Genomic DNA, 15,639 nt, shown 5'->3' with positions numbered 1-15,639 from the left:
TTTTAATCGCCTGATGCCCTAATTAAAAAAAAAAAATAATAATTAGGGGTGTCAGACGATTAAAATTTGCATTCGTAATTAATCGCATGACTTCAATAGTTGACTCACGATTAATGTTTTTTTTATATGTGTTATAAATGTACAATAATAAACAAACAAAAAAAAAAAAGGTTAAACTAATAGAAATAGTTCCAAGGAATTTTTGACGTCTATAGCCATCAATAGCAGTGAATGAGTTAATGGTGGGCTGTGTGTGCCGACGCATGAGCTTGAATGTGACAGGCTAATTCTGAATACAATCATGTCCCAGTTTGAAGAGGGTGTGCACACTTGTGCAACCACATTTCAGGCTTTTTGTTTTGTTTTGTTTGTGCTTGTGTTGTACAGGTTATAGTTCAAATAAAGGGTGGGAAAATGATTAATCTTGGTCTCACATTCAATCACAAAAACCTGGTATTTGAAAAGGGGTGTGTAGACTTTTTATTTCCACTTTACTGTATATATTTCAATGTATTCTGTGATAATTTTGCCGTATTATGTGCCCTCAACGGTAATGTTTCGATGCTTTAAAATCCACTTTACACTTAAAGGTGTTGTGCTTTTGGCATGTTAAGGGGCTGAAAAAATCTAAATTGAAATGTAATATCTACCATGCGCTTATCGGTCTTTTTTTTTTTTTTAGGTTGCCTATATTCCTTTATTAAGGATTCATGAAATAACTTCACAATATTACAGTTATGCTTCACATTCTGATATATTAATATCCTATATATTTTATTCCTGCTGTGGGATCTCACTGTCTTCCCCAACTATAATGTGATCAAAAGGTGATGAAAGTAGTAGCAAGCTAAGTTTTTTTTTTTTTTGATGATTTGACAGATTTCAGGGTGAACGCCATACCATGAAAACTGTGCAGAACAGTTCAAAAGAAATCAAGCTATAATCAGCAGAAATGCGTGTCCAAACTGAGCCGTTATAAAGTGGATCTGTCAGCACATAAAAATAAAACGGCAAAGTTGAACACTGAGATCAATTGCAATTAATTTACTATACTAGCAAGGTATACTTTAAGGAGTTAAGAGTTTAATACTGCTAGTGCTAGCAAGAGTTGAATGTGACCTGATGTCACTTTTATTCCTTCATTTCAACTTTTGTTGCGAACTGGAGTTTAAACCGGTTAAGTAGTAACCAGAGTTTATGACATGGTTTTAGCAAAGCTCCTCAAGTATGTCTCTGATTGGTTGTTTTTCTCCATAAATACTAAAGTGAAGTACATTAGGTTATTTTTCTCCATAAATACATTAGGTTATTTTTCTCCATAAATACTAAAGTGAAGTACATTACTACCTGAATAATTTACTTAAGTACAGTAATTACCGTCCATCATAAAGTATACATCGATCTATTTTCAAATGTAGGCAGTAAAAGTAAAATGTCGTTAGAAGAAAAAAAATTCTCATGTCGGTGTAAATAAATGTACCTGAAAAACGAAGTATTTGAACATTGTTATTGTTATTTATTTTAATTTTAACATAGATGAATAATACAAATACCGGTCAATCCAATTTACATGAATCCCATAAAAATATAATAATTAAAAATGGGGGAAAACTTTAAACAATAACATTCATTAAGCTCCGAGAGTTTTTTTTAAATATAATTCTGCATGGACATTAATTATCAAATGACATTTCTTGTTCGTTAAAGAGACTTAATAATTGTCAATTTCAATCAAAAATAATTTGAATAAAGGTTTCAAGTTTAGACATTTACATTTATGAATATAATTTGTTCCTAACAAAACATGCTAATTAAACAAAGTTGACAATTGTTTTGCTCTTTGATTCAAAAGGGTAATAATCTTGTGTTTTGATTCACACATCAAATAATTTTCAAATATTTGAACATCGTTACCTCCCCTCACTAGGGAACAGTGACGTCAGCGGCTTCAGGTTAGCCTATCAAGCTCCGTTGCTCGGCTCCAGTGATGCCCACAAGGCACAAGCACGTCCCGTCCGACGCGTGGGATACACACCCACGAAAAACAAGCAACGGACTTCTGTTCTCCGGGATTCTTTCATTTCCACCCCCGCCTCCTCCTCCTCCTCCTCGCATCCGCGGCCCCCGCCATGTCGTCGGCTGTCACCGAGACGGAGGAGTCGGCGAGCACCTCGCCGCTCACGCCGCTCAAGCTGGTCGGGCTGCTTTGCGTTTTCCTGGCGTTGTGCCTGGATGTGGGCGCCGTGATGAGTCCCGCGTGGGTGACGGCTGACGACCAATACTACCTGTCCCTGTGGGAGTCCTGCTGGAAGCCGATGAGCACCGACAAGTGGCAGTGCAACACCACGTTGAGCTCAGGTGAGAGGAGGGCGACGCTGCGGACGCTTCATTAGGTACACCTGTGACCTGCCCATTCCAACAAGCTGTATCGTTCACATTTTCGCAGTGATTGTATAGTTCAGGGGTTCCTAAACTTTTTGGCTCGTATGAGGCCAGTACGTTGAACCAGTGGTTACGATATCTGCTGGTTAGGGGTTCGTGCCTGGGGTCACCCCAGTGGGGTGGCTTTTTACTGTTCATGGTGTTAAATTTTCTCTTGTTTGGTATGTTACCTTTCGATGGATGTAGCCTCCGTATGAGTGTGCTGACAGGCGGGGCACACCCTGGACTGGTCGCCAGCCAATCGCTTCGCACATATGAGGCACAGAATTTAGACTAGAGCAGGATTGTCAAACATGCAGTGCCCGTGCTAGAACTGGACCGTCAGAGGGTCCAATCTGACCCATGAGGACAGAACACAAACTGCAGTTTTTCCACAAAAATTCACTGTTGTTGCTCATTTTTGGAGGGCACATTGATGACCATTTAAATTAGGCTACATTATGAAATCTTTCACTCAGGATTTGAAAATGCGCAGATTTTTGTTATGAAATTACAAATTACTCTGCAATAAGATAATAAATGAGAATATTTTCATAATGCATTTGTACACAAAAAAAACTGAAATTGAAGGGCTTTGAGTGTGAAAGCAAAAGAAAAAGCGCCAAATAAATCAAATGCACTATTAATAATATTTTGACCTGTCATTAATTATTGAAACCCACTCTAGTCTGGTCTGGCCCATTTGGGGTTAACTTTGGTTGGAAGCGGACCATGAATTAAAATGAGTTGCCACGTTTCTGCACCCTCTCATGACAACAACAAAAAAGCAACTCATGAGTGTTATTGCTGTTTTCTCCTATTTTTTTTCAGCTCAGGAAGGAAAATGGTAAAAGTTTGTTTTTGTGTGATAAAAGGAACCTTAAACTGGAACATTTGCATATTCTCAAAAAAGTACATTTATATTTAACTCTTTCACTGCCATTGACGGCTATAGACGTCAAAAATTCATTTGAACTATTGCTATTAGTTTCACATTTTCCCCACTTTTGTTAAGAGTATGAAAACCTAGAAAAAAATATTGTACATTTAGAACAGATATACAATTTTTGATTAATCATGAGTTAACTATTGAAGTCATGCGATTAATTACAATTTTAAAAAATTAATCGTCTGACGCCCAGAATTTTTTTTATAATATATATATATATATATATTTATTCATTTTTCAATTAGTGGCATCAGGTGATTAAAATGCTTAATTGTAATTAACCACATGAATTCACTAGTTAACTCAAGAGTAATCAAGAATTTTATATCTGTTCTAAATGTACAATACATTTTTTTTATAGGTTTTCATACTCTTGTTAACAAAAGTGGAAAAAAATGCTAAACTAATAGAAATAGTTCAAATACATTTTTGACGTCTATAGCCGTCAATGGCAGTGAATGAGTTAAGGGAGTTTGACATGAAGCCATACATGCAGCACTTGACTACATCATACAGTGAATTTAGCTACATTTGAATATTTTGGATGACTTGATTTTTATTTCAGTATTTTATTTCAAAAAGTGCAAGTCGCAGTATAGGCTATTAACTAGACCCATAGTGAAAGTCAATATTTCAGTTTCAGCATTTTAGCTTACAAGCTAAGCAATATTCATCGTCTCAGGAATTTCTGTTACATAAGAAACTAATTGTTTTTAGTATAGAAAGTAGGTAGTAAGTGTTTTCGGAAAATTGTGTTTTTCAGTCATTTAGGTCATGGTAATACGCAAAAGTTCAATCAAAAAGCTTCTTGTTTTGTTACATTTATTGTACCCCCCCTCTTTGTTTTCCAAAAACATTAAAACATGACATGCTATAATGCTAACAACTTATTTGAGCTCCTTTTTTTTGACTGGGACGACTAAAATCAATCAAAATTTCTGCAATTCAAATTTATTATAATACACCTGTTCATTAACATGACATAGTTTGTGAATCTTTTTAATTCGACATAATGTTATTATTTACTACCGCTGCCAAGTGGGAGCCGACTGGTCCCAATTACTACTCTACAAAATCAACTGTAGCTCTCTGCAGACTCCATTGATGTGCATTGTCTGCTGCTCGGATTGTGTGTGTGCATGTGTGTGTGCGCGCGCGAGTGTGTGCCAATATTAGGCTACCATATTGAGCTGACCTATTTGTGGACAGCCTCCTGTGAGGGCTGGCTGAATATTTCATGTCACACTTTGATTTCTCTGTTGTTGCAACCCCGAGCCTCCTTTCACTTTGCATGGCTTCTTCACACGTTGCTATTATTAAAGAAGTTGCTCGCCGCCATTTGCCAGCTCCCTTGGCGACTTAGCTGCCTGGCACTTTCTGCTCATCCTTTAATTGGCACTGAGGGTATTTTTTCAGGAGCTGTTATGCGCGTCTATGAGGACAGTGGCTCTAACAATATTGGGAAAATATATGCAGTCCAAAAATGTATGTTATATACTGCTTCGGGTAACTGGAGCCTATCTCAGTTGATATTTGGCCAGAAAATAGATACGACCTTCACTGGGTTGATTTTAGATTTTTTTTGTCAATGCTAGTTCTTTGTGTTAGTAGTAACATAAAACGTGCCTTCCAGTGTGTGAATGTAAGGTGCTCTGGGCACCAAAAAGTGTTGCTAAAGTGCACCCTATTTACATAATTAAATGCAAACTTAAATGATCAGACATTGTTGATTTGAAGGCATGAAACTGTAGCTCACGCACACACACACTACACCTCCCTTTTGTGCCTCATGCACCCCCCCCAAAAAAAAAATCTGATCTATTTCTCTTTTTTGCTTGTGTGGCGTTTTTTCCTCTCACAAACAGTATTTTACACCTCAGATTCAAACGAAGCAAGCACGGCGGTTTACTCCTGGTACCACAGTAAGACCTCGTCCCGACCTTGAAAAATTACCGACAAGCCAGAGTATAAACACAATACCAACACAAATTCCCTCCCTCTCTTCTGCCTCTAAGAAAGAGGGAACAGTTGGAATTTGGGATTCAATTTCTTCGTTATATATATATATATATATATATATATATATATATATATATATATATATATATATATATATATATATATATATTTATTTATTTTTGTTTCCCAATGTTCCTCCAAGAATCTCTCCTATATGTCCAGCAAGTAAGCCAGACATTTATAATTTAATGTGTTTTCCACTTTGTCTATATCCCACCAAGAGTGACAGAGACCAGGGACAGGCTACTTAAATGATGGAGACCATGCACTTCCTAATCAGAATAATGGCAAAAAATGCCAATATGGACAACATATGTGCATATGTGCAAATATGTGTCCTTAACATATTTAATTTTTCACAATTCTCAATGCATGTTAAAAAAAAAAAAAGATCCACTATTCTAACCCAACAACAAAGCGTTTGAAGCAAACAACACAATGATCACATACTGTAATTTGTTTAAGATTGGCGCAAAACTGCTGAACAACAAAACCAACATTAAGTGAGAGAATTCACTTTTTGCATTTTTTTTTAAATACAAAAATCAACTCACTTATTATTTTTTTTGTTATTATTGAGGTCCTGCATATCATTCAAAATCTGCAAAAAAATGACTAGGCCTACTTACATTGTAGTACAAAGCAGTATAAGATGTCTGCCATCTAGTGGTGAATGGTGACGTTACAACATAAAATTACAGTCAATTTCTGAATACTCGCGGGTCGGCACCTGCAGATTAGCATATTCACATATTTTTTCTTCCCCCACCAGTATCTGTTTGTGTTTTTGAGCAGTTGAGATGCTTCCTGGATTTTTTTTTTTTTTTCGAACAATAAATCTTTATCAGCATTTTTTGAAGGAGTGTTTGGGTTTGTAAAAAATTTAACACATATAAGATGATCTCTTAAACAAAAGTATGCTCAGTCTTTTGCTAGACACACTAATACAAAGACATGTTTTCTCACTCTGTATTAATTAATTAATTACTTCTTTTTTTTGTGCAAAGGTGACCGTTTAAAACCTTTTTCAAATTCAAGCCAATCCGCTCCGTTCCTCTAATCATCCCTCCCTGGTCAAGCGCCCGCCCCTGTCCAGCAGAGAGACCTTCCAACCCCCCAGAGATGCCTGTTTCTATTTGCGGCAGCCAAAGGTGGAATGGGAAGTGAGTTTGCATTCAGCTGCGGCAGACAGACAGGAGAAGGAAAATAGCCGCGAACATTAGCGTTGATGTTGGTGAAGAGTTATTTCTGTGTGATCACATGTCGTCACGACAACGACAGAGATACTATTCTTCGTATTACAACAAACGTGCATTGTTGCATTAGATAGCAGTAAATGATTTCGATGTTGAATTTGAAGGAAGTTAAGTGCTGCATTGATTAGCATACAAAAAAATATGCTGCCGTCTCACCCTGGCTTATTTTCTCCTTCTATTTCTTCCCCTGCAGGATTCATCTTTTGTAAGGTGCTTTCTAGTGTTATACATAGTTACTATTCATGATCGTGTTAAAAATAGGATCACAACAGATTCTGTACAATCATGTGTAATCAGTCTAATGTTCATATTGATGAGACAAAAGAGGCTTAATTGAGGTCTCATTTTTACCACAATAACCAACAGAGAGCCCCCCAAATGAAATGTCTTGCTGGATAAATAATAGGCAAACAAATAGAAATAAGCTAAGATGAATGCAGGACCATTTTGACAATATCAAACTGAACTGATTTACTGATTTGAGTGATAATAGTGACTTTATTTTGTCACAATTGGCTTACAGCACCAATTTAGTCGTTTCAAGGTTTTAACAGGGACATATCAATAATTGACTTTCTAAATATAGTATATAATCATTCAACACAGTATCTTTGAAAATGTAAAAATGCTGTAAAATGGCTGGCAGTAAAGGAGGTTTATACATTGCGAAAAATATACACACTTGTGAAAAAAAAAAAGAAGTATCAATTCACTCAGAAAATGTCAAGAAATACTGTCGCTGATTTAATTCCAAAGAAATGGAACTATGGAGAAATAATTTTTGTATTGCACTTTTCATCTGACTTTCCAACACATCTTGGCTTTGAGTTTGCTTCTATTTGGGTTGATAAAAGATGAAGGGGGCCGCACAATCCGGAGCCTGATGTTGGGATGTGGAACAAGGTCTGCGTGCTATTTAAGTGCACATCAAGCGACCATGCCCACTATATCTAAATATGGCGAGCAAAGATTTTCTAGTGCAGGCTTTTTGTCAGCTTAAGTGAACTAAGTGCTTCCACTCTTCATTACCTTTCACTTAGCTTTTTCTTGTCTCCTCCCGCCACTCGTCTACTCCGCCTGTCGTCTCTTTTCACGCCGCCCTCTCTCTGCCCTTGTAACGTTGGACCTCTGGTTTTGCTCTTGTATTTGATACCCGCTCTCCAAGCGCTTAATACTAACACTCATTTTGTGCTTTGGCACACATTTCTTTATTCAGTCAAAAGCAACAACAAATCTTGCTACTTCAACAGCCTTCATTTTTTCCCCCTATGTCTTCTCCCTTGATTCCTTTACTATTTGTCACATTCTCTACCTTTGATTCTTTCCTGCTCTCCTTGCATCTGTCCCTCTTTTCCTTCCAAGCTTCTTTCCTTCTCTAGCTTCTTCCTTTTTGTCCTTAAAATAATTTTGGATTCCTTTGTCTTCTTCCCTGTCATTTGGTTGCCTTTGTGTGCTGGTCGACTCATTTCCTGACATATTTCTGAACCTCCTGTCAAGATAAAAATAATAAGAGTGGTTGACTTAATCTGAAACTAAAAATAACAGCACAAACTCATATTTTATTGAGTTATTATTGCGTTCTCTCGCGTTGTAGATGGAGCCACCCGCTGTCATAATCGTACAATCGACCTTAATAACTCAACAGTACAGTATTTCTCCCTCTTTTTTGGGAGGAACGGTCTACTTCACACTCACCTTTTCCTTGACTACAGGCTAGCAGACAAAATGTTCTTTTTATTACTAGATGCCTATCAGATCTGTCAATTAAAGTTTAATTCTCCACTCTTTGACACAGTGCTACGAGATGACTTCAAGAAGCACTAAGGAACTTCTCAACCTTAATAAAATATTTATGTTGAATGGTAACTTTGCCACACAAAAACCTACAAATGTGCTGACTGCTTCACGGTATACGTCACTTCCCCCTTTCCCCAAAAAACGGAAGTCAATTTGAACATCGACGAATGATTACTGCATGGCAGAAGCTGCAAAACAACTGAAAAGTTTTGTCTCAGGAGACAAAAAAGAAAAAGGGAAGCTACCCTATACTATAAAAGATGATCAACATTGGCCTGGCTTTCACTCATTGGCGTGAGCTCAAAAGCAACACAATGCACTTGTCCTCATGGGAAATGCGGTCTTCCTTCAGGCATAATATTACCACTTTTGTCCATATAGCACTGCCATAAGCAACGTAAATTGAAAGTTCCTTTGTGTTGCTTTCAATACTATTTAACCTAGTAAATTGAATACAGTAACAAAAAAATGAAACTTGGGTTCCAGATTACTGCTATATAATATATATATTTTTTAATAGGTAATACATACTTTGGTCTCTTGCTTATATAGAGTGTAATTATACTATTTGCCTCGAGGTGGTGCTACACTTATTTAGTTTGAGTGTAAAATTTAAAGAAGAAAAACAACAGGAAGTACAGTACTGTATTTCAGTTTTTGTTGATAACGATTGAATGTTATCTGCTGGAATCCTGCTTTTTCATCTTGATAAATTTGCCAGTTTGGAGAAAACAGGATTTGTTTACTGCAAACACATTCATTGCTCTTGCTGTCTTTCTTGTGTTTGTGTGTTTGCGTTTAAAAAAGTAAAAAGTATGTTAAAAAAAAACTTTAAAAAACAATTAAGTGCCATAAATGAACATGCCTACGGAGTATTTAAGTAGGGTATTTCTATATCACGGATTTCACACACAAAAAAGTCACTCAAGGGTTGAGGAACCAACTCATGACCTTCAGCTTGGGAGACAGCCGATCTACTCCTCAGTATATTGCTCAGGTCAGCTGGAATCTACCCAACTCCAAAAGACCAAAAACAATCTCTGTGTCCAAATTCACAGGTGGTAGTGTGGTAGTCTCCCAAGCTGAAGGTTGTGAGTTCGTTCCTCAACCCTTGAGTGACTTTTTTGTTGTTGTTAAATTCTTTATTTTACTCTGTAACCCTGCCTTCACTTGCTATGGGAGAGATGGACCTTACTACTCGGAAACTCCTAATTACGACTGAGTTCTGTTCATGTGCTTTTGTTGTTATAGCAAAAAATAATAATAATAATTAAAAAATACACATAGCTGCTGATGTACTCTTTGCTCGTATAACCGAACAATTACGGCAAATAATGAGTTGTCAAGGACAGGACATTGAATTGTGTATGCTACGTAATTGTGTAGATTTTAAAACAACATGCTAGCGGACGTTAACACTATTGTAAGTGTTAATATTTCTTGCCATCCACAAATCCTTCAGCCCTTTCCGCCATGTTGAAACTTGAAAAGTTTTCTCAACTCGGAAACTCTGGTATTAAAATAAATTCCCAGTTGTCCAGTAGAAAATATGACTTGAGGGGGCGTGCAATTTTCTACTCAACGTGGTATTTATCTAAATAGTAGGGTTGGGAATCTTTGAATGTCCCACAATTCGATTCAGAATCGGTTTTCGATTGAGAACGATTTTTGTTTCAAAATGATTTGATTGACAGTGATTTTTGCTTCAATCTATAGATGTGCAAGGAATTGTAATGATATACTCCAGTCGGACTCGCTAATGCTAATTAGCGCGCTACTCGCGGCACTTTTATCATTCAAAAGAACGGCTCCACACTGCAAAAAAACAACATTTATTGGAATAACTTGATCGTGACTTTTTTTCTTCTGCTCTCTAATGTGGCTACAACTTAACAGTGTATTAGACCGCGTGGAACCACACTGCCCCTAAGTGGCCAAATCGGGTACAACATGAACAGCGCTCCAAATAAAGGCACACACAAAGGCAAGACAGTATAAAATAATTTTAATAAAATTGATTTAGGGACATTTAAAATCAATTCTGAATCGAACTAAATGAGAATCGCGATTCTTATGAGAATCGATTTTTTGGCACAGCCCTACTAAATAGAGTAAAATGTACTGTGAATTATAACTGATCCCAACTCACATTTAATGGGAGTCAGCAAACACCTGCCCCCAATTTAAGTGCCTCAGAATAACCCCAAATAAAGTCCTGCTGTTCTAGTAGGCCTTTCCTGCACAACAACAACGTTTATCACCAAAGGACGCCACACCTCTAGTGATGTATGGTGGTGACAACGTCATGCTTTAGGGCGTTTTTTTCCCCTTTTCTTTCTGCAGTTGGAACTGGGGGCTTGGTCAAAATGGCGGGAAAACCTTCTGGTAAAAAACTAAACCTTAGAATTTTAATTCTGTTGGATTTATAGACTGAGTCTTTTTTATTTGGAGAACTACAAATTAGTAAACCGAAGTTCAGTGTTTGGAACCACTTCAACGTGGGTTTGAATGGGGTCATAGATACATACACACACAAAAATGGGTTGAATTGATTGAAAGTTTTGATTATTAACATGCTGTAGTTAATCATCACACTTACTGCACTCACTGTTTCCACTTTCCTTCCATCCTTTTTCCAGACTGGCAGGTTGCCACACTAGCGCTGTTGCTCGGAGGCGGAGCCCTAGTGCTGATGTCATTCCTGGTTGCTCTGGTGGCCGTTTGCATCGGCACCAGACGGCGATTCTACAGGCCTGTAGCATTCATGCTTTTTGCCACAGGTGGGTGTGCACATCACAGCAACACTGCCAAGTCAAAGGTGGCCACTCGCCATCTGCACAATAAAAAGCCTTTTCTACACATTTTAAAGTCAAGATCTCCCCTGCATTTTATCTCTCTGTCCTTTATATGTTCATCCTTCCATCCTTTAATCAATACATTTGCTTTACCTTTATTTCCTCTCCTATTATCTATTATCCTTTTTTTTTAATTCCTTGCTTTTCTGCCTTTTGGCATTCCCTTCATTCATTGCAGTCTACTTTACCCAAAGATTTTCCATCAGTGATTTACATACACTGTAAAATAAATAAAAGAGGACAAATACTAGCGATTAAAAAAATATATATATTGTTGTTAATGTTAATGTTTTTATCAGTTTTAGTGTTAGTTTTTAATTATATGGAGTATTTGTCAAAAAGGTTACAATAAGTATTGTCCCAAAAAAGTGAACAGCAATTTTCCATTTGTACAGCTGTACTGTAATTCCAAAATAAATATATTTAAAAAAAGTAAACCATGAAAAGACAAATTTTAAAACAAAGGACATTTTTGCTATAATTATGTTTAGTTTTAGTGATGGGTGAGTAACAATTCCAGATATCTGATGCCCAGTCTTATTTTGAGGTATCAGTACTTACCAATACCAGAATTTTTACGAACAGGAAGAGAAATTAGAAGAAGAGAAAATTGCCACTGATTTCATGCAATTTTATGGGAAAATGCTTTATTTGGGATACATAGGTCTTCATTTCAATTATCTGTCATAGTTTTGGGGGATATATTTTATGTATCCAAAGTACAGCTAGTTTTATAAATGTAAATGTAGTTTCAGTTGGTTAACATTCTTTTTATTTTATCTTTTTTTTCTTTCAATTTTAAGTTGAGCAATTTTGGCCATTTGCATTTGATTTGCTTTTCCATTCCAAGAGTCAAAAGTAGTAACTATACATAAATTATAAACTGTATGTTATATCATTTAATGTATTTATCTTCTGCTGACTTGATTTCTTCCATCCTTCTCTCATCTTTCATTCTTTATGCGCCTCCCTGCAGTCAAAATGGAGGCTAATGACAAACCATTATATCCCATGCATTTTTATGAGAATGACCATTTCCTATCATTTCTAGGAAATGGCCGTTTTACCCACACTCGGTCCCTCTCACTAGTCCACCCCCCAATGACCTGCCGTATTATTAAGGAGCAATGTATTCTCTCTAGTGGTCCTGCAGGCCTGCAGCTTGGTGCTCTATCCCATCAAGTTCATTGAAAGCATCAACCTGAAGATTTACCACGAGTTCAACTGGGGCTACGGCCTGGCCTGGGGCGGGACCATCTTCGCTTTCGGCGGCGGCGTCCTCTATTGCCTCAACCCCAAGAGCTACGAGGTGTACTACTAGGTCCCGTTCACCCTGGCCATGCTGGGGAATGTGATGGGAGAGGCCGGGTGCTTATGACTCACTCATTTGCCAGGAGCTCTCGGGGATTGTTGTACACACGTTTACACTGTCGCCTCCATTCTGTCATGACATAAAAGAACTGTTGTGATGGTGCTAGTGGGAAGCCGAGCCGTGAGAAAAGATGATGAGCATGTAACTTATCCTCCGACATATCAATTCACTGACCTGGATATCATCAATATCAGAAAAGAGAAAAACTGTTCTCACTTTTATACATTTGACATCATCCTCATTCTTTTCATCATTATAAATGGACTTGACACTTGCAGGAGATTCCCCTTTGCTACTATTGACTCACGTTTCAGTCACTGTAGCAACGCTGCAAGGTACACACACACACACACACACACACACACACACACACACACACACACACACACACACACACACACACACACACACACACACACACACACAGACCCCTTATTGATTAGCTGTCGTCTTTGATGTGAGACCAGACAGCGCTCATCTCCATCAAGGTCCACCAGTGCCACCACATTTAAAATTGGTCGAAGTGGTGCAAAAAAAAAAAAAAAAAGTGGACGCAATCATTTAAAGATGTTCTGCTAATGATATCAGCAGGTGATGGTAAAAACGCAATTGTCACTGGTGGAAACCTGGTTTGTATTGATGAATTACTAATGCCACATTGGATAGATTGAAAAACACTGAAAATGACAATATCCAAAAAATAACTCTGCAGTTGATTGGCAATCAGTTTAAGGTGTACCTCGTCTGGCCCACAGTTACCATCAGTGGTACATAGGCTCCCTCTAGTGGTTTGAGAAAGAATAAATGATTATTTTTTTTTTTTATCCACTACAGTATATTTGCCAAGTACAATTCAGTTGTATTTAATTTATACATGTAATATATTTGTATTTAATCATTGAAATATGTTTAGGTGTACTTTTTATTCAACTTTTATATGCAACATATTTTTATTCAATCACATTACAGGATTTAAGTATCATAGTATGCAATCTTAACTCATTCACTGCCATTGACGGCTATATACGTCAAAAATTAATTTGAATTCATTTTCCCCCACTTTTGTTAACAAGAGTATGAAAACCTAGGGGGAAAAATATTGTACATTTAGAACAGATATCAAATTTGTGATTATTCGTGAGTTAACTAGTGAAGTCATGCGATTAATAATGATTTTAAAAAATGTATCGCCTGATGCTCCTAATTTTCAATAAACTTTTATTCTTGTTTAAAAAAAAAAGATTATTAAAAATAATAAATAATAATAATTAAAATAACTTTTTTTTTTAAAGAAGTAGAAGAAAAGATTATTAGGCAATTAAATTTTTTCGTAATTAATCACATGACTTCACTAGTTAACGATTAATCACAAGTTTTATATCTGTTCTAAATGTACAATTTTTTTTCTAGGTTTTCATACTCTTGTTAACAAAAGTGAGAAAAAAATAATACTAATAGAAATAGTTCAAATTAATTTGGCAGTGAATGAGTTAATATTCAAACTGTGCGTAAAAAAAAGAAAAAGATTAAACGCACATTCCAGGAAAAATAACTACAATTCTATTCTACTATTCTATACCGATGGTATAGAAAATAAATACATAAGTGGGTGGACAAAAGAAAAAAATACAAAACTGTAAAGATTGAATTGATCTCTCTTGGGCAAGAGACGGGTCCATCCTGGACTGGTTGCTGGTCAATTGCAGGGGCAATGATTGACACATTCACACCAGTGAACAATCCAAAGTCTTCAATGAGCGTAATATGCATACATTTGGAATGAAGCAAAAACAAAACTCTCAAAGCCATGTGAGTTAAATGACCTCACACAATACTACAGTAAGTGTGTTTTTTACTATTGTTTTGTTTTATGCAGCTACTCCAGATCACAGTCATCCTCCATAAGTCATACCTCGTCTCCTTCTCATCTGACCTTCATCATTCTTGAGGGATGCTCAGTGGGTCATGGACAAAAAGGGTACAGTAGGATGAGACACTCCTGTCACCACTTGCGGGACTGTTTAGCTACCTAGAAATATCTCTTGTGTGTGCTTTGTGATGCACTAGATCAGACTTAGATTCTTCTGGTTCGGATACTTAAGAATGGCATTTCAATGTAAAAACAGGACAGTGACATGTTTATGTACAAAAAAAGCTGAGCGAAATGACTGACTTAAAAAACATCTCTGTGTTAACATTACGTCTCCAAATAAAGGTCGTTTGCAGGAATTTGGTTGTAGAAGTGCTGCACACATCAGGAGTGTCCAAAGGCCCTGCTCGAGGAATTTTACTAGCCTGCTTCATTTTCTAATAACATTCAAACATGGTCTGCATCAAAAGGTCACAAGTAAAACATACAATGTTGAAAAATGGCACACTATTATTTCAAATTAAGAATACAAAAGTTGAATATTACAAGATATCACACTTTTTACTGAAATTATTTTTTTTAAATATAAAAAGAGGTTTAAGGAAAAAATGTCAAACGAAGCACAGTGTTTATTTTGCGATTTTAGATGCAATTGTCAAGCTGTCAGTAATCTGCTTTTATTTATTTTTTTACATTAGCACATAACTCGAAACAGACCAACAGAAGCATTTCTGTTAGTTCTGGCCAACATTAGCCTGTCTCATTTTTTCTCTCTTAAAGTGTCTGGACAATAAGACAGTCTTGCATTTTAGGGTAGCAGGAGCATTTGGAAATGTGTTTTTTGGTGGGTGAAATTAGTTTTGTGTTTTTAGTAGGTTTTGAATGATAATGCTGAAGAAACAAAGGTTAAATAGGAAATACGTTTTTTGTTTTTGTAACTGAGTCACATTTAACATGCAAGGGTCTTTAAATATACCGTATTTTTAAAATAGCAGCAGTATTGATGTAACCCTTCATTCATCAACGTGGTACAGCAGTACTTTGGCCCGCGACTATGATGCCCACTGCTGGATAGATTGAGCAAGTGCAGCTTCCCACAA

The 15,639-nt window shown here is 36.7% G+C and overlaps 1 protein-coding gene across 2 annotated transcripts; it reads left to right on the top strand.

Annotated features, from left to right (window-relative positions):
* The first annotated feature begins 1,980 nt into the window (after positions 1–1,980).
* LOC147178817 (transmembrane protein 47-like) lies at positions 1,981–14,898 on the top strand. 2 transcript variants are annotated; one of them, XR_015093964.1, is made up of 4 exons: positions 1,981–2,358; positions 11,082–11,222; positions 12,440–13,004; positions 14,546–14,898. XR_015093964.1 is itself a non-coding variant. In XM_086066948.1 (3 exons), the coding sequence occupies exons 1-3, from the start codon at positions 2,130–2,132 to the stop codon at positions 12,616–12,618; spliced, it is 549 nt and encodes a 182-aa protein (XP_085923074.1). In that variant the 5' UTR covers positions 1,981–2,129; the 3' UTR covers positions 12,619–14,898. The 2 variants fall into 2 exon arrangements, 1 of the variants encoding a protein (XP_085923074.1); XM_086066948.1 differs by having other exon boundaries at positions 12,440–14,898.
* The last annotated feature ends 741 nt before the right edge of the window (positions 14,899–15,639 follow it).

The sequence above is a fragment of the Leptonotus elevatus genome, chromosome 2 (genome assembly GCF_054856555.1).
Source record: "Leptonotus elevatus isolate MCC_2025b chromosome 2, RoL_Lele_1.0, whole genome shotgun sequence".
In the NCBI taxonomy this organism is placed as follows: domain Eukaryota; kingdom Metazoa; phylum Chordata; class Actinopteri; order Syngnathiformes; family Syngnathidae; genus Leptonotus; species Leptonotus elevatus.
Note: the sequence above shows the minus strand (reverse complement) of the source record. Positions and strands in the feature narration are given on the sequence as shown.

Bases quoted from the DNA above. Each gene is read 5' to 3' on its own strand.
- LOC147178817 (XM_086066948.1), top strand. From the start codon at position 2,130: ATGTCGTCGGCTGTCACCGAGACGGAGGAGTCGGCGAGCACCTCGCCG. The intron at 2,359-11,081 runs GTGAGAGGAGGG...TCCTTTTTCCAG, and splicing joins CAACACCACGTTGAGCTCAG to ACTGGCAGGTTGCCACACTA. The intron at 11,223-12,439 runs GTGGGTGTGCAC...TATTCTCTCTAG, and splicing joins ATTCATGCTTTTTGCCACAG to TGGTCCTGCAGGCCTGCAGC.